We start from the raw sequence: 19,879 nt of genomic DNA on the forward strand, positions 1-19,879 counted from the left end.
TAGCTTTTTAAAGCTGCCTTAAAAGAACATTTTTAATGCACCGTCTCCTTTGCTTTGAACTGATTTCTCATTGCAAACAAACAACCCCCTACAAATATCTGCTTTCCTCTGCTTCTCCTCTGGTCTCGGCTGCCAGGCAAGCACTGAGTGCTTGGGGACGCCACCATTAAGATGGTGGTTTTCAATAGAAACTTGGCATTTATCATAGTGAGAGTATTATCTTCTCAACAGAAGCTGACAATTTGTCCTATTCCTCCCTTGAGAGAATCCAGTGAGATCACATTTGCTTCCCCTGCATGCTGTTTCTCCTACTACAACATTTCTTTGCCTGGAAAGAAAATATTGTGACTCCTTGCCATATTCACTTCATTAGCATAAGAGGAAAAAAAGCCAAATCCTCCACTTAGCCTCCCCCAACACTAACTCCAGCTGGGTTAAATCTAGGAGGAGCTCAGAATGAGGACTTCCATGGTTCCGGATTTGTCAGAGGGATAGTTGTGGAGGGATGGGGGCAGAGACTGGGAGCAACTAGGAAACTGGCCCCAAAACCGTCCATTTGGCATACAGAGAGGGCTCTATGCAGATTAACGGAGGGAGTTTATCAGAGGGAGTGAACCTGGTGGAAGTCAGCAATTTGGGGGTTCAGAAACACGGGATGTTGGGGGAATGGGGGAGCAGAAAGGGAATGCAGGCAGGGGAGACTATCATTAAATACCCATGTGCCAGACCCTAGGCAAATGTGAATCTTTTCATTCTTACAGCCCCATTTTAAACGAAATTGTATGCCCACTTAACAGATGAGAAACTAGGCTCGGGAGACAGTAGAATCAATAGCCCAGGTCACAATGCTAATAGCAAATGATCTGGACTCGAACTCAGGTCTGCCCAATTCCAAAGTTGAGAACTGTTCAACTTCACCCCACATAATCCCCCCATAACCCCACATAACTCCCAAGAGTCTGGCAGTAAATGCCAACAGCATCTTCGGTTCATTCAAGAGTCAAAAATGTACCCACAAACACATTCTCCGCGTCCACAGCCAGATTTCTCAACATCAGGGAGGACTGTGCTGTGCCTTAATGATGTTGGACCCATTTTCATTCCCCAGCCTGGCTGATCACAAGACGGCAAGCCTGGGACAGACACTGCCCGATGCCCGTCCAAGTACCCTCGTCCCTGGTGCCCAGAGGATCCATAACACCTATAAGCCTAGATGAGTCAATGCTCTCACCAGCTTTTCAAAGTTACTGACCTCCCCTGGTACCTCCCAATCAGCAGGTCTACTGCTTTTCTTAGACCAAAGACAAAAAGAAGAGAAGGAGAGAAGATGAAACAGAGATGCATATCCCAATTTTTACCCTCCTGACATCCTTCCCTCCTCTGTGTCTACCCTCTATGCCAAAACCTGCCTGAGAATCTACCGACTCTGAAAAGGGCACTACTGACCAGCTCACCCTGCCCAGATATTCCCTTAGTTCTATTAAGCTTTTGCTGTGGGTTGGAAATAGCTAAGGGATCCTGGGATGCAGGGAAATAATGGGTTTCACATAAGGAAATACTCCAAATAATGGAATATACTCTCTTAATGCCCCATTTTAAAAAGAAAAGATCCTTGCTGAGCATGGTGGCTCCCGCCTGTAATCCTAGCATTTTGGGAGGCCAAGGTGGGCAGATCCTCGCCTCCTTTTAAAGCCAGGAGTTTGAGACCAGCCTGGCCAACGTGGCAAAACATCATCTCTACTAAAAATACAAAAAATTAGCCAAGCATGGTGGCAGGTGCCTGTAATCCCAGCTACTTGGGAGGATGAGGCAGGAGAGTTGCTTGAACCTGGGAGGCAGAGGCTGCAGTAAGCCAAGACTGCGCCACTGCACTCCAGCTTGGGCAACAAGAGTGAAACTCTGTCTCAAAAAAAAAAAAAAAAAAAAATCCTAATTTTACCCCTTGAAACTCCTTCTCCAATGACTGGAACTTCCCTGCCCTCCGATACAGAGGATCCATTCATTCCACCACTGTTTACTGAGCACCAACTACTGCTCAGGCCATAGGCCAGTCCTGGTGCTACAGGGTGAGTAAACAGACCCAGCCCCACTTGGTGGAATTTACAGTCAGGTCAAGGCAAAGAGGCTACACATATCTGACTTCTTGATAAGCCAAGATTCCCTCTTCCGTATTCCCATTATGGATTCTCTCAGCTCCTGGTTTCTTTCCTTGATGACACAATCTGTAATTATTTTTATTATTTCCTTGCTTGCTTTTGGCTGGTTCTCCGCCACCCACACCCCATGCTTGTTAAGCTACAAGTAAGCAAGGATCTTGTCTGTTCCACTCACCAAGGTGCTCCCGGCTCCTAGCTCAGTGCCTGGTATTCAAGGTAATCAAGGTCTGCTGAATGAATCAATGAACAAATGAATGATGCGTGAGGCTGTAGATGTAACGCCTTCTGGGCCTAATGAGGAAGGATGACTGTTTCCCTGCACTAAACAGGCCTACAATGCAGAGCTTTTCAAGATCGAAACCTCTTTGTTTTTATAGGTTTTCTCCCTCTTGCTTTACACTGAGTTTATTAACATCTTTCCGCCCCTTAATATTTGCTATAAATTTAAAAGAAGCCAGAAAACCAAGCTTATTAGAATCATATGTAAAGGAAAAGGAAAGAAAAACTTAAATGAGGATCTGAAAAGCTCTCCCAGGAGGCAAAATAAATGCAATAAACAGATTAGTGGATCAATATATATAAATATATTTTAACAAACATCAGCCAAATGATACTGGGACAATTTCCAGGCAGTATCCATTATCAAAAAAAGTTTAATTATTCGAGAAAGAAATGTAAAGAGTTCATCAGAGGATCCACCCAGAAGAACTCTCTTTGGGCCCACATCGGTTCAACTCTTTTATCAAAGCCAGGGCAACCGGCAAGTCAGTTCCACAAACTGGAAGCAGCGGGGTAGCTGGATGGAACTCGAGGTACATCCCATCAAAAATTACACAAAACTGAATCGTCGTCTTTATGCTGAGAAGATGCAGGAAAGGCTTTTCAGTTTGCATCATCACCAGGGTGGGTAGAAGAATTGAGCGGTAAGCTCCCCCACAGAACAGATGGAAAAGATGACGAGAGAGAGAGTATGTGTGTGTGTATAAAGGCTGTTGCACTAGCAAGCCTACGGCTAGACAGGACTAGAGTGGAAACTCCAGAGTCTCAGAGGACCTGAGTCTTCAACGTCTAAAATAACAACACCAGCACATGTTTCTAAGGTTAAGTGCTCACTTTGTTTCTTAGTAGGATGCTAACAACTATATGTGTATTAGCTCGTTTCATCCTCATGACAACCCTGTGGGTTAAGGACCATCATTATCCCCATTTTACAGATAAAGAAAGTGAGGTGGGAAGAAGTTAAATGACCTGCCTAAGGTTACCAAACTAGTAAACAGATAAGCTGGGTCTAATACCAGACAGACTGAGTGTAAACAACCTACGCTCTTATTAGCAGGCAATATGCTCAGCCAGAGGGGTATGAAAACCATACAGCCTGAGGGCCAAAACCGGCAGCCTCCTGATTTTTGTAAATAAAGTTTTACTGGAATATAGCCACGACCATTCATTTTCATATTGTCTTTGGCTGTCATTGTGATAGCATGGCAGAACTGAATGGTTCTAGGAGACCATCTGGGCCACAAAACTAAAAATAGTTATTATCTGGCCTTTTGCAGAAAAAGTTTGCCAGCCCCTATGCTAAGCAGTAAACAAAGAGATTCTCAACTTTCCACCCATGTACTCCTCCTAAAGGCCAAGTACATTAAGGGACAGCCCAGAATGAACAGGAACTAATGCAGCCCGAAGCTATCCTGAAGTGTCTGGAAGTATCACAGTGTTTCAAAAAAGAATTATGCAAATATTGCATTCTGTACCATAATATTTGTTCTAATATAAAATCTTTGAGACAAACTGGCCAGGCGCAGTGGCTCACGCCTGTAATCCCAGCACTTTGGGAGGCTGAGGTGAGCAGATCACATGAGGCCAGGAGTTTGAGACCAGCCTGGCTAACATGGCAAAACCCCGTCTCTACTAAAAATACAAAAATTATTCGGGCATGGTGGTGCACGCCTGTATTCCCAGCTACATGGGAGGCTGAGGCAGGAGAATTGCTTGAACCTGGGAAGCGGAGGTTGCAGCGAGCCGAGGTCGCGCCACTGTACTCTAGCCTGGGTGACAGAGAAAGACTCCAATAAAAAAAAAAAAAAAAAAAACCAACCAACCAACCATAAAGTCAGAGTGACCTGCCTCAAAGATGTACTAGTAATTCTTCCCCCCGCTGTCCCACCACCAGACGGAGTCTTGCTCTGTCGCCCAGGCTGGTGTGCAGTGGTGCAATCTTGGCCCACTGCAACCTCCGCCTCCCAGGTTCAAGCAATTCTCCTGCCTCAGCCTTCTGAGTAACTGGGATTACAGGCGCCCGCCAACACGCCCTGCTAATTTTTGTATTTTTAGTTAGAGACAGGGTTTCACCATGTTGGCCAGGCTGGTCTCGAACTCCTAACCTCACGATCCACCCACCTCAGCCTCCCAAAGTGCTAGGATTACAGGTGTGAGCCATCGCGCCCGGCCATACCATAGTAATTCTACAGCACTACAAACAACTGGTCAGGGCCACCCCAAAGGAGATCACCTCAGGATAAACAGCTTAACAACAAACCCAGAATACTCACCCAGAAAGTCTAGATTTGAACCCTGGGCCCCACTGCTGTCTGACTGAGGGGTCTTACATGTAATTTATGCTCTCCTAGTCTTCCTTACCTAACTTTAAAAAAGGATAATTATCCTACCTCACAGGGCTGTTGGGACAATTACAAGGTCAAAGATATATAAACAGTTCAGGCAAACAGGAGCCCCTAAATCTGAACACAAATGCCAACTAAGCTGGAATGGAAAGCATTGACATCAATACGTCCTCCCTTTTTGCTAAGAAAACAAGTCTGTTGATAAAAGAAATGGGGTGCTCTTATTAAAGAATAAAAATCAGCCAAGTGCGGTGGCTCACGCCTGTGAGGCTGAGGCAGGAGGATCACTTGAGTCCAGGAGTTCGAGACCAGCCTCGGCAACATGGTGAAACCCTGTCTCTACTAAAAATACAAAAAAATTAGCCACGCATGGTGGTGCATGCCTGTAGTCCTAGCTACTTGGGAGGCTGAGGTTGGGGAATCACCCGAGCCCCAGAGGCTGAGGCTACAGTGAGCCGAAATCGCGCTGCTGCACTCCAGGCTGGGCAACCATAGTAGACCCTGTCTCTAAATAAATAAGTAAAATTAAAAAAACAAAACAAAACAAAACAGTTTCCCTATCAGAGAATCTGCAAGCTCCCCTGCAAACTACTCCAGCATTTCATCTCCCTGTTGCTTTCCATACCCTTGTCATTCCATAAGAAAGCTGAGAATAAGATCAGGAAGCCCGTCTCTGATCGCTCCATACTCTCACTTACTGTTGCTTAAGTGAAAAACACCTAAAATTGTTTTTTCAATACTAACACTCCATAAGCAAATCTGAAAATATGTACCTCTGCTGCCAATTATAAAAGACGGTTAGCGACCTCGACAACCCAAAATCTCTAATTTACAACTAATCTACTTTCACAAATTACATCTTCTATAACAGACCACCTAAAAACGACTTCCTGTAAACAAACCACTCTGTTGGGGTTTCTTTCTTTTTTTTTTTTTTCTATTTAATTAAATCCTTATTTTGCTCTTTTACTACAAGAAGCTCACTTTTCACTACATTGGGGCAGAATTTTTTTTTTCAAGAGACACAGAAATAATCCCCAAATAGAAGCCCAGAGGGGTACACCGACAGACAGACTGTGGGTCTGTCTGACCTGCCTTCAGCGGCCACTTGCTCATCTAACACTGGCCGGCCTGTGCTCACACAAGGCCCGATGCTGGCTGTTGTCCCAGTAGCTGGATTAAATCAAGAAGGCCAAATGTAAACAGGTATGAAGTTAGTGTTCTGGAGCACACAGGAAGGAGTATTTAAATCTCCTTGGAGGTGGGCAAGGAAGGTGTTGATCCTTTTAGAGTGTCAGGCCAAGTGTCTTCACTTCTCCAAACTCTGCTTGAAGGTGACCACCACTTCATTCTAGTTTGCAAGGCCCAAGTTCCTGGAAACCCCCTTAGTCACAGGCAAACCCAGACAACCAGTCACCCTACCTGCATCCTGCCCAGGTCTTCTCTCTACAAGGAGGAATCATCATAATACTGAGTTGGCTTGTGCTCTGGCTCCCATCCTCCCCGTTCTTTTTCCTTTCTTTCTTTTTTTTTTTTTTTTTTTTTTGAGACAGAGTCTCACACTGTCACCCGGGCTGGAGTGCAGTGGCACGATCTTGGCTCACTGCAATGTCTGCCTCCTCGGTTTGAGAGATTCTTTTGCCTCAGCCTCCCGAGTAGCTGGGATGACAGATGCCCACTACCATGCTCAGCTAATTTTTTGTATTTTTAGTAGAGACGGGGTTTCAGCCTGTTGGCCAGGCTGGTCTCAAACTCCTGACCTCATGATTTGCCCGCCTCGGCCTCCCAAAGTGCTGGGATTACAGGCATGAGCCACCGCGCCCGTCCCTGACTCTCTTTCATCTGTCTCCCACTCACTACTTGCACCAAGTAATCATCAACCTTTCATGGTAACAGCCCCTCCATCAGATTCTTCCTTCCTGGAAACATCAATGGTCACACAAACGTCCCACAAAGAAGAAAGGCCCATCACCTAGGCTGCAGAAGGTATGTGGCCTTGCAGCAAATCAAATCCCACTTTGCCAGTAACTCAACTTAGGAAGACAACACAAAGTGGAGGAAGAAATGGAAGCAGCATACACAAATTCAATCTATTCCATCTCCTATTTATTTTATGCAAAGTTTTCCTGGTCCTTATTAATGCCAGCTTTTCCTCCGCCATTTAATCTCTGCTTCCATTTCATTCTTAGAGGCCTGTGATTATTCTAATTCAGCATTTGGATGACTTCATTTCCGCTCAAGTACACCCAGGTCAACTTGGATAGAAAAGAAAGAGGAGGAGAAGAAAAATAATCAGCTAAAAGCTATTAAATATCATCCGTGTGCCTCATGATTGGTTTTAAAGGCAGTGGTGAGGTTAGCAACAGTCAGAAACTCAACCCTTCCGCCTCTTCCTGCATATTAACATTTTTTTCTGGGGCTCTCACTAATATGGCTTCGAATGTAAATAAAGTACAGATTGGCAGCCCACTTTTAGCTAATTCACAAATACCAAGTCTGAATATACGGAGCTGTAAAAATTTAGAGGGTGGTAACTCGACAAATCCGGCCGGTCTACGGAGAGACTATTTCTAAGAGGACAAAAGAAGAAAATAAAGAAGGAAAATGGAAGAAAAAGAAAAGCATACAGGACCTGTGTAAGGGGGTATCCTACTGATGGTGGGGGGCGGGCGGGAATCTCCATATCAATGTTCACTCCACCGAACAACAGAGTTCGATTTCAATGCCAAGTCTAAATGAACTGCGCTTTCTCTTCCATAAGAACCACCCCTTGCACCCACTGGCACAAGCTTGAACCATGATTTCTGGTACACTTTCAGTTCCCACTGAACTACATCTAGGGAGAAAAAGGCTTTATTTTCTCATGCTAACAACTCCATTGTAAGTGACGTCTTCAGAGGGCCCAGGAGGACTCTGGGAAGGTGAGCTGGTGGAAGGACTTCATACCCGCCCCCGCCCCTACCCACCCAGGGCTCATTAACTCCTTTGTGCCCAAGGGCTCCCCGACCGCTGACTCTCCTCTCCTTGCCCCAGCAGAAAAAGTAAACACAGCTAAATCATACCAGGAAATGTGGTCAAACAGCAAAGCTGAAGTCTGAGCCTGGTTCTTCTATTGAGCCTTGTTCCTCTACCTACTATGCAAATGCACGTGGCATTTGATTAGCATAATCTCAAAGTTTTCCCAGCTTGCTACCCAGAAGGCATCCTATTTTTCTACTTGTATATATTAAAACACTGTTAACAGAGCAATAATAATAATGTCTGATACCTTTGCCTAACAACAGCTGGCTATATTTTATATACTAAGAGGGAAATGGGAAGTTTTCCTGGAAACCCACTATCTATTTCAGGATCTCCTTTTTGAAGCAAAAATACGAAAATTTAAGAGAAGTGACGTTAGGGTGCTCAATCTTTAGAACTCGATAACCTCCACTGGCTTCAGCCGAAATCAGTCTATGGAGGAAAAGTTTACCAGGAAAACATAAAGCTGTTTAGCAGAAGGGTTTACCTGCAAACCCCTGGGATCATATTACTCATGGGTAAGGCTTGTTTGCCTCTGCCACCTGGCCTAGAAGGTGGAGAAGGCAGATGAAGCAGGATTCTCCTATCTACCCACTGAGCAGCCTGGCCAGGGGTCAAGGGGCAAATAAAGTCCCCTCCCTTTATGACACACTTCTAGAGGGAGAAGCTGACACAAACCAGGCAGAAAATTAATAAAACATGGGGACAGTGTTGGCTTTGTTCTGGGCCATTAGAGGAAGAACATTTAAACACAAAAGTAGCCTTCAGCCCGGGAAGAGAGAGCACATGGTCCTTCCTGGTCCAGCCTACAACTGTCGTTGAAGAAGGTCTGAAGAGCAACACCCAGGCTCCAGAGGACGGGGTGAGGCCCGGGAGGCTGACCCCTCCCCGGGCAACCCACCTGCACAAACCACTTCAGAGGACGAAGCCTCACGGGAGCTCAGATGTCCACAAAGGACACATAAGACTTTTGTTTTCCAGGCCTCCTCTGAGAGAACCACACGGCACAGAGCTCTGTTTATCTACGACACACATTTAAAGCAAGAAAACACTACCTGAGGATCACAGTCCACTCTCAGGCATATTTATCTTCTCACAGATCTCATGCCTTTTAAATTTCAAAGGGCTTTATGAGATTTTTATTCCAGGTATGACTCTCCTCACACATACAGTATCAAAAGGGGCATCTGCGCGGGGGCCATGAATGCAGCTTCGCACCTGCACAGAAAACCCTGGAGCTGGGAGGTCACAGGCACTCAGCACTTCTTGGTCCGCACTCTCCGACGATCGCCCACACTGGCCGGATAAATGGGAAGGTCTCATTACATTAAACACCAATTCACTCCTGTTTTCTTTTTTCTTCCCCCAAAAAGCTTTCACGCACCACTCTCCAGAGCTCAAGTTAACTTTTATGGGCCCCCACACGGCCCCAATCCGACGCAAAGGGCTCCAAGGATCCTTTAACCTGGTGTCCACAGGGATCTCCCACTTTGACAAGACCTCAAGAGCTGTTAACTTTCTACGCTGGTTCCTGCAAGGCCTTTTCCTCCCGGCCACCACAGTAAGGGGCTGGCACAGGAAGGGGTTAAAGCCCTCATGTCAAACCACAAACTCGGGCACTGGCCCAGAAGGGACATGGGAACCAGAGCAGCCCGTGATAAAGGCCGGATTGTAGCAGCCCACTGAATTGGAAATGACTTGTAGGCCTAATGAAACAGAACTTTGGCAGTAACACAGAATGAAAGGAATGGCACAATAAAAGGCAGGAACAAAGGGTGCAGAGTCGTTTCAGCTTAGCAAAATAAGCTCACTTTGTTGTTGGGGAAAGCCAAAGCCGATTAGGATAAACCAATGACTAAGCATAAGTCTTCCAAACTAATTACACAGTTCACCATGTGAAGTATAATTGGAAGCCTCCAAATGCGGGCTGCTTTGCTTTCACAGGAGTTCTAGAAAGTGAGAATTACCTAGCGAGCTCGGCACTGAGCTGCTCTATCATTGCCGGGAACAGCTGAAAGGTGCGGAACCGCTCCATCCGGGACGAAGCCGAGAATTCATTAAGTTTAAAGGCCTCTTTTTGATCTCCGAAATCCTATAAGTGAGAATTTAAGAAACCGGTACTTGAAGGAGGGGCCTGAAGGGGAGAAAGAGGAAGCCCGTGTATGTGGAGTGTCTTTGATCCAGTGCATTTTAATTACCAGGCTGGGCTCTTCCGGGTGGCTCTGCCGGGAGAACAGTGCAGAACAGGCCGCCTCGTCGTCAGGGTCTGCACGGGCATATCTGGAGCATCATTTACCTGCCATTTTTTGGAATGGCCTATATACATCATTCCTGTGTGTATGAAATCAGGAACACAGATAACGTCCACTAAGAAACCCAGGGCAGTAAAACAAATTACTGTATATCGCCGTTTTTGACAAATGAACAAAACCGGCTCCTTCTGAGAAAGAGGCGCCTTGGTGGTAGAGTGGGAGGTGGGGCTTATAAACAGTAAAAAGGGGTGAGGGGTAGGTTGTACACAAACAAGTGACTATCCAGGCTTTCCTCAGCATGGGCTGTGTGATCTTGGAGAACTTCCTCACCTTTCTCAACATCAGCCTCATCACCTACATAATAGATTTGCCAACCATCTCACTTGACATCCTTGAGAAGCACATTGTAAAATGCATTAGAAAGCTTAGCACCAGTAACTCCAATTCAGAAACAGCACACAGTAAAAGGATCTTCATAGTAAAACCTGGACCTCAAAAATTCCGAGTTTCATTAATTACATCTAGCCGGTGAAATACGGAGATGGAAATACTATAACAGTTTTTCTGGCTCTTACTCATAGGATGAAGTTCCAGTTTATAAATAGTGGCTTTTTCCAAATAAAGAATCCCTTCACAGTCCCTGCGTCATGAAGTCCCAAAATAAACTCTAACATGGTTTAGACTGCTGATTATATACCATGCTTATTACTACTGACAATGAATTATTTTGGTTATAGCCTATAGATACCTTAGATTATAATCTATCCATCCTATTAATGTTTGAATACTTTACTACATTACTGACTTTTCAAGCTTAAAACTAACCTTAGGAATCATTCAGTCCAGGGGTCAGCAAACTATGGTCCACAGACCAAATCTGGTTCATCACCTGTTTTTGTAAATAAAGTTTTATTGGCACACAGCTACATGCATCTGTTTACCTGCTGGCGATGGCTGCTTTCATCCTACAAGAGCAGAAGCGAGTAGCTGCAACAAGGACTACATAGATTGCAAAGCTGCAAATATTTACTATCTGGCCCTTTTTATGTTTTCCAACCCCTTTCCTGAGAAGAGAAACTGAGGCCAGCAAAGGAACAACCTGTCAAGCTGTCCCAGGGAAGTCAGTCCACTGTCAGGCCCAGCATGAAGCCCTGGAGTATCTGCTGCCTTACCCTTCTGCAAGGACAGACAACACCGGAACATCTACCCAGGGGTGGGAGTGGCCATCCTCACCCCTGGGTAGCTCATGGTGACGTGTGGATTCTGCCAACGTGTTAGCTGTTAACCTCAGTTGGCAGAGTCCTTACGCCAGTGGCCAAGCTTCGTGACCTCATCTTAAATATAAACAAGTAACGATGTCTCTAACCTGGGGGAAGGGGGGTGAATTTTCTGGGAGGAAGGTGGAAGAAAAACACAAAAGAGTTTACAAGCCTCCAATTTAAGTTATTTAAAGCTCCCGGTGTGTCATTCTGTACCCACTCCACTTACAGTAATGACATATTTAAACTCCCTTAGCTCAGCCCCGTGATAACAGTCTTACCCATCTTGATTGCCACCTGAAATAAACAGTTGGAGCAGCTGCCACCTCGGGCATGGTGGGATGGGGAGAGGAGAGAGGAATGACGGCAAGGAGACCTAAAAAGAGAGTGGTACACCTTGCATGGAGGCTGTGAAGGGAAAGTTCTAGACTTGGAGGAAAAGGAAGTAGGGTGTAAATTCTGGCTCTTACACTGTCTTACCTGGGTGACCTCTGCTGACACTCAGCCTCCCTGGCCCTGACTGTCTACCTTCACCAAATGGACTGGATGATACCAGTATCTGTTGCACAGGTAAAAAGAGGTGATGAATGTCCAGGTCCCCAGCACTCCGGGGCACACTGAAGGGCACAACTCTTCCTGTCCTTTGCCTCCTGCCCACCCTCAGTCCATCTTGGGGACTGATCAGCAGTGGGAACAGGGCGGAGAGTTCAGATGCTGTTATCAGACAAGCCTGGAGGGGGAGTCCACACCCAGCTCTACCTCCTGGAGGGCTGTGACCCTGAGTCCAAGAGACAATCCCACCAAGACCCCACTTAACAGTCTGCAACATGGGGAATACCACTATCAGCCCCCCAGAGAAAAATTAAATGAGATAATGTGAATAAATGGCCTGGCCTAGTATCCCACACTTTGCACTCACTATAAATAATAAAATTACATCTCATTAAATTGCAGTCAGTTAAAGATAGTCCGAAACAATTTCACACAGTTAGAAATGTGTGTCCACAGGGGTGTGCACATGTGTGTGAAGATACTTCAAGCAAGTGTGTGTGTGTGTGTGTGTGCGCGCGCGCGCGTGCACGCGCGCACACATTCATTTTGTTTCCTGCAACGAGAATATAAAGTACCGAAGGGGAGACGCAGTCTGTCAATTTACTTGTTACCTCCTTTCACAACCACTGGATTTACTCACTGTACTGCTCCCAAGGCCCAGCAGCAGAGTCTCCCTGACTTTGATCATTCTGGATTCAAATAAGTTACGCCAGAATCCTGAGAGGTGGTGAGTCCTGCCGAAGGGGACACATACAATAACACTAGCCACCAGCCAAATGAGAAATAAGCTATTCTGAAGACAGACACAAATAATGCACAGAGCCTATGTATGAGAAAAAAAGCTACTAAAATATGAGCATTGAAGAGCATTATGACTTTGACACATTCAAAAGCCTCCTTAGTCTTTTAATAAAACACTTGATAAGTCTGCACATCCCGCCACAGTCCACAAACATTACTGCAAAATTAACTGGGCAGCTTCAGACCCGGCGAGTGCCATGCCAGGGAAGATGGTTTGTGACTGCTTCTCAGACAAAAGGACAACTGTTCTAAGGGCAGCAATGGTGGCCACTGTGGGCATGGCCAAAGCTTGCAGTATATCTTACTGCAGGCATACTGGGTCACAATGACAAGTGTTAATGAAAAACAACAGAGAGAGAAACAGAAATAGAGAAAGGAAGAAAGAGAGAGAGAGAAAGAAACCAAGGGTTGGGGACGTGCAGAGATGTGCTATGTGTTGGCAAGTAGAAGCCTGTTTGGAATACTCTAAAAGCCCATCTGGGCAGCACCGACTTTCCTGACACAAATAGGCCCACGAGATTCCAAGGCAGGTTATGGCTCGAAAAAGAAATCCCACTTCAAGTTTGCAAACACTACCCCTGGACTTGTTTTAAAAGCAGAAAGATACCAAACAGGGCTCATCCTCCAGAGCTTTCCATTATGCAAGCCGGACCTGTCTCGTTTAATTATTTCCAATCCCTCTCCCTAGGCAGGGTGGGGCTGGGTGATGGACAAATCCCCCTTACTGCTTTAAATCAGTCTGGAAGAGAGAAGTGCTGTAACGTACACAGTCATCAACACACTTGGCTATTCTTTAGACCCAGCCAGAAGGAATCCATCCCCAGCGGACAATACCAGAAAGGGCCATGGGGGAGGCCTTTTCAAAACCAACCTGGAAGGGCAGCTCAGAGTCACTCAGAATGCAAGGCTGGGCTGGAGGAAGCTGGCTTTCTCTTTGTTGCACGATCTCTTATCCAGGCAGAAATTAATACCAGAGACAAGAACATCTCCATGTTGAGGCTGAATAAAGGTCATGGCCCTCATCCCAGAGAGTAGTTCACAAAGGTCACACCTGGGGACAGGGTCATAGCTGCCCATCACCCTGGGCAAACCAACAGCACAGAACCTTCAGCCTGGCCAGTAGGCAGCTGTGCCTTTGTACCCACGGCAAACACGTCAGCCATAGTGGGAGGAACAAGTGACGGAGCTTAGCAAGGGCACCGTGTCTTCTCAGGACGCCTCAGCAGCTCTCTCCCATGTCAGCCCTTCAGCAGGGAAGACCCAGACCTGTGCAGGAGGGGACTGTTCCAGACCTGGGCTCCCATGCAATGTCCACAATTACTCAAAGATGCAGGACGCAGCCTCCTTGAACCTGCCGTTTCCACAGGAGCCAGAGGAGGGTGGTATACACAAAAGCCAACAAGGGTCAGCCCCACTAAGGCAACAGGGCCGTCTAAGGAATGTGTCATCCCCAGCAAGAACCCATTCTCAAGGCACCATCTCCCTTCACCCACTAGAAAGAGGCCAAATTAAACACATCACCCATGGTGACATGTCCTATCTGTCTGTCTGACTCTCTCTATCATACACACACCTTCTCACACTCCGTTTCCTGGCTGCTGGGGGCTCTTGGGTTGGTCCCAGTCTGTTCCAGAAGCAGAACCCAGGGGATAATTTTACTGCTGTCTCCACAGACATTCAAGTCAGAGAATGCTGACAGGTACAGGCCTCGCATCTTTTCCAAGTCTCCTTGGGCATTTGACAGGGGAGGGTTCAGCTGCAAAGGGCCCCAGGGAGTCTCAGCTCTCAATGCATTTTCCAAACAGGCACAGAAGGGAGAAGCCCAGCACCAACCTGCCGGCCTCTAGCAGCTTCTGTGGGAGCTCCTGCCCTGAAAGTCACAGCCCCACATCCCTCCCCAGCCATTGTTACCACCAGCTCCCAGCCCAGGCCCCACGTGGCAGCAAACGCCAACAAAACTGCTCTAAAAGGCCACTCTGTCTGCTCCTGCCAGCACGTGGGACATCACACCAAATGCAAGCCAGACCCTTCCACCTCAGCTTCTGCTGAATTTCACTTAAATGATGATGGCCAGGTTCAAGGACAAGGTTCTTGAGGACACAGCTGTAGCAGGGGCGGGGGCCACGGCAGCCTCTTCTTAGGACTGATGAGACTACTTCTGGCATGTGCCATCCAACCCCATCCAGCGCTTACCTTGCCAAACTGCTCGAAATATTGCTTTACATCTTCCACTACTGTGTTCGCAGATAACCCGCCTACAAATATTTTCTTTGTTCTTGTGACCATCTGCAAGAAATGACAAGAGAAAGGCATGGGTTAACCAGGTTATCTAAAGCAGTGCTCAAGAGGCTGCTGAAAGAAACCGCTTTCCACATTTCTCTAGGAAGGCAATTTTAGATATATTCAAGCTGCACGACGCGGGCGTTTAGATGTCTAAGGATGCTAGAGACAGTCACTCTGCATATCTCAGGCATTCAGATGGCAACCTAAAAGTTTGAGTTTCATACAGACACAGAGACTTCAGAACCTCATTGGCCACAACACACAACTTCATTCTGATGGACTAGCAAAAAGAGAAAAATCACATGTCAAGCTATTTTAAAGCTAAGAGACGTGAATAAAACAGACCTAAATGCATAAAAACTGCTGCCCAGAAACTATCCACAAAACCTGTCAATAAGAAATGCACATGATTCAAAACTACGCGCAGACTGTCTACGCTGAGCTGTTTGAGTTAGGTGCTGGTATACGTCTGCAACCAACACAGACGCTGACCTCGCAGCCTGAGGACCACCCTGCAAGCTCTGTCCAGGATTCCTCCTCTTGATTTCCTGTGATTCACCCTGATTCACCCTGCACCCAGTCAAGCCCAGCTAATCCCCAGATCCCTACACCTTTGTTCCTGCAGGTCCTTCTCCTTGGGGTGCCTCTCCACTCCTAAACCTAACTACAGCAAATTGTAACCTTCCTCCAGGATCCAGCACATTTCTCCAAAACTCAAAATAGTTATTTATCATTCCAGCCAGGAGCTAGTCCACCCTTTTCTGAAACCTCCTAACAGTGCCTCTATATCCCTGTCTTAGCACTCACTGCTCTCTCCACCTTGTGTGAAGTTACTTCCTCCTCCAGACAATAAGCTCTTGACTCCTCTACAAATCCTCCACCAGGCCAGGCACAGCATCAGGCACATAGAAGCCAACACTGAGTGTTGTGTGGATGCACGTGTGAAAAAAATGTGGCCACATTTCCGAATATCACCGGCTTCAAAGCCAAAGGAGTAGGAAGCTCAATGACATGAACTGCTTAGAGTGGGAACCAAAATCTTACATATAGGAGCCAAAAATCAAGAAAATAAATTTCTTTCTTTCTAAAGATTGAGTTTAGGCTATGTGCCATTTTATTTTTACTGTCACAATAAAAAAAAAAAAAAAAGGAGAATGACATTAACTGTTCAGAGTGGGAAGACAAAATCTTACACGCAGGAACCCAAATCAAGAAAATAAATTTCGTTCTAAAGACTGAGTGTAGGCTATGTGCCATTTTAGTTTTATGGTCACAATACAAAATTGTAGAATTTGATGGGTGAGGGTCTGACCAGTTTGTTGGCATATAATCAACACACAATGTCATCTGTGTCTACTGCAACTCGATGTGATGTAGGATGCTGAAGCACAGGAGCCATGGCTGCCTGGGTCAGTCATCACGGAGGCTCCTGGCACATCCGCTGAGTGAATGAGTGAACCAACCCACCTCAACAGGAGCCTGAGGTGAGTGACACCAGGGGGCACAGTGGTTACTGGCAGACTGTGCTGTAGGGTATTGGAAATTCAGCTCCTGGGTCTAACTCTGGGTGTGACCCTGCATGAGATGCTGGGCCAGGGCTCCAAGGTCCCACCTAATGCCCAATTCCAATGAATCCATGAACATCACAGCCATGATGTAGAGAGGCTGGCAGACTTCAGGGAGCTCTTGCTTTAGCTTAGTAGCTCCCACAGAAGACACAGGCCACCACAGCCTGCTGGTTGACTCCAAACTTAAATATCCTTGTCATGGACCTTCCATAGAGGACGTTGTTCTAAAAACTCAGTATACCACCTACTCCCTACTTCCTCCTACCTATTAGAATGAAGCAGTGGCTTGCTCATGTGTTTAAAGCTGGGATTGACTGTTTTTTCACCTCTTTTCAGATGAATGAGGGATTAGATGAGATAGTGCATGTGAAAAACTCTATGAAGATCCCACCACTGTGCACAGCACTGAGCTCCAAGTACCTCTCATGACCTGGTAGGCCTCTTATGCTCACTCATTATTGTCCATCTCCCTTCTCACCCATTCCTTAAGTCTCCCTGGTAAATCAAGGTCACTTGAATGGCAAAATTCCATCAAGCCCTTTCCAGATTTAAATTTCTCCCTACACTCATGAATCACCAAATTTTACTAAGCTAACTTTCCTAATGTATTCATTCAACAGATACATTAAGTGCAAGGTGCTGGAGCTTACATTCTAATAGAATGTGGAATGTAATCCACTATAAAACGAAGATATAATGATTAGCCTACCATACAAGGTTCCTGTTAGGAGTAAATTAAGTAACATACGCCCAAGTGTCTAGCAGGGCACTGTGTAGTCACTAAATAAATGGCCACTGTAACTGAATCCAAAGTCAGTTACTAGATTCATCTGTCAAGCTCAGAACTAAACACGCAGCGAAAAGACACATTACACAAAAATGTGCCTTTGAAAGGGCATCTCTTACTGCCCTAATGTCTTCCACTATAATTTCAAAAACACCTTCCTGCATCTCTACGTGCTTTTAGATGGGCAAAGATTCCCAACAGTTTAATTGTAGATTTTTCATTCCTTTTTTTCCCTTACCCCAGCCAAGTAATTAAATATCTGTAAAGAAACACTCATGTGATCTACCAACATGTACTAGAGTTCTCAACTTGAAGAAACTCTAGAGAGCCATACTATAACCTGAACCCCACGGTCTCATTTATACACTGTTGAGAGTCGGGCGGGTATACAGCAGTCCTGTCTATATTCCAAACGTTCATGTGGACCCAGAGAATTCAACAAACAACATGTCTTCATTCCAAATAACAGAAGTCAACAGATTGTTCATTCCCCAGTAACTGGTGAAACGAAAATATCTTTTCATACACCCTCCACCGTTGCCTTATAGCCATAAACCTGCCTAGGCAGAGCCCTAAACATGGAGGCAGCCATCCAGCTATAAATCTACACAGTCCCCAAAAAGCCTTTAAAATACTTTTTTGAAAAAAAGAAGGATGAGAAATTCCAGGTCCCAGACAATGCACCAAAATGTCCAAGTTACTAAAACATCCTCCTCCTCAGCAAACGCTGAAAGAAACTGTTTTAATCAAAACCTTCCAAAAGTGAAAAGGCCAGTGGAAACATGGGCAACCCTTGGTTAGCTGCTCACCAGTGTCTCGGCTTTAGGAGAAGGGAGCACAGCTGCAGGGGCAACAGGGCTGTGCGCAGTGACCTCTCCCGCCAGGGGCGTGCTGGGGGAAATGGAAGTGATTTACTTTGAGAATCCTGCCAGCATGACTGCCAAATGCACTGTGGCCTGCTCCACAATTTGCATTCTGGTGAGGGACATGGGAGGCAGAGGACCCCAGAGTCACACATTCTTCTCTCGGTTTCCTTGCCATCTCCATGGCTACTGAGGAGGGCAGGAAGGGGATGAGGCCGGGATGTTGTGTCCTGACTCTCTGTGGGACTAAATGGAGGTCCTCGAATTCCCATCAATACTATGCAAGGTTTCTATGGACACATGAGGGTGCACGCCCATGTATATGCACACGCATGGGTGTGTGTTTGGATCAACTCCAGTCCCACTCCTTGAGTCTTGGCCTCTATTTGCCTAAGGAATCATTCAGTATCCCCGTAACTTTAACCCTGGATACAGTGAGCTGGACAAGGTTCCTAGGACCCCGGGCTCTATATTCCTTTTGGGTTATTAAAAAAAAAAATCCTCTTTACCCACTGAAGACAGAGCCACCTGTTTTCCTCCTATGATCAGCCCTTCAGGTAGCTGTTTCCTAGCCTGCAGCCTTAACACCAGTAGAGTACCCACACAGGGTACAAGGAAGCAGCCACTGCATCCCAAAATGCTCAGATGGCCCCACTCAGCTCCACAGTGAACCGAGATGGAGAGCCACCCATCTGCTTCAGGGAGCTCAGTCCAAAATCCATTAGGAAACTGATCTTAAATTTCCTTTGCTTAGAGTTTCTAGTGGAGAGGTTGCAGATAACATTTGGGTATGTGAGTGCTTCCCACCATTAGAGACACCAGATACCTACCCGACAGCCTTGCACCATGTGGGGACAGCCCCCTCTCCCAGCAGGCACCCCTCCTTTTATGGTTTAAGGTGTCACTCTGGGAAGCAGGAGGTGTGCACGTGTGCGTGTGCGCGCTCTTGCCCGTGTGCACAAAGGGCAGTGGGGAGTGTTCAGGCTCTCACAAATCATTGCTGGAAAGTTCCGCATCTAGACCTGTAATTTAACTAAACACCGCTGCTCTCCACATACCCCTTGGCTCCATAAAGAAAACCCCAGCACCCATTCCAGTTCGGAAAATTGCTGTTTACACGTAAGAACTGGCCAAAGCCAGTACTAACCAGAGCTGCAAAGAGCACTCCACCTTCCTGCCTCTAAACAGAGAGCTGGCTTTTTAAGTTTAAAAAATTCCCTTTAAAAAAATGTGTTTCCATCAGAAATGGTCACTAGGAACGGGGCCACTGTTTGCATTTTTATAAAATAGGATAAAGCAAATGGGGTGCGTGTGTGTGTATGTGTGTGTGTGTGTTGTGTGTGCTGTGTGTGTTTTGTGTGTGTGTTGAAGGCAGAGTGGGGTAAGGGGAGGTTAGAAAAGAGAAACTACTTTTAAAAATGAGATTAAAGGGAAAACTTAATTCCAACAACACTGGCCTAAAGATACTCGTTATCACACAAGGAAAACAAAAACAAAACAAACACCAAAAAAACACAAATATTTCTTAATCCGAACAAATACATGAAAAGGCAGGAAATGGCTCTGGAGAGCCTTAAATGAGTATGAGAGAGGCCCACAGAAATTAAATCAGCTCTGGCTATTATCATGTTCCTTAAAAGAGTTCAAATTTCCCATGATGAAAAAATGTAAGCCATCTTCACTCCCCAAGAACACAAGCTTGTCTACAGATGA

At 46.0% G+C, this 19,879-nt stretch overlaps 1 protein-coding gene across 20 annotated transcripts in view; it reads right to left on the bottom strand.

The window, feature by feature from the left end:
• The window catches only part of MSI2 (musashi RNA binding protein 2), a 433,576-nt gene that overhangs the window by 270,504 nt on the left and 143,193 nt on the right, over positions 1-19,879 (bottom strand). For all 20 annotated transcript variants that reach the window (XR_003723736.2, XR_013406457.1, XM_077970994.1 and 17 more), the window contains one exon: positions 14,859-14,951. Coding sequence is in view for 18 of the 20 variants with exons in the window: in XM_077970994.1 (XP_077827120.1) it covers positions 14,859-14,951 (93 nt within the window). In the remaining 2 variants the exon portion in view is untranslated. The remainder of the gene's footprint in view (positions 1-14,858; positions 14,952-19,879) is intronic.

The sequence above is a fragment of the Macaca mulatta genome, chromosome 16 (assembly GCF_049350105.2).
Source record: "Macaca mulatta isolate MMU2019108-1 chromosome 16, T2T-MMU8v2.0, whole genome shotgun sequence".
In the NCBI taxonomy this organism is placed as follows: domain Eukaryota; kingdom Metazoa; phylum Chordata; class Mammalia; order Primates; family Cercopithecidae; genus Macaca; species Macaca mulatta.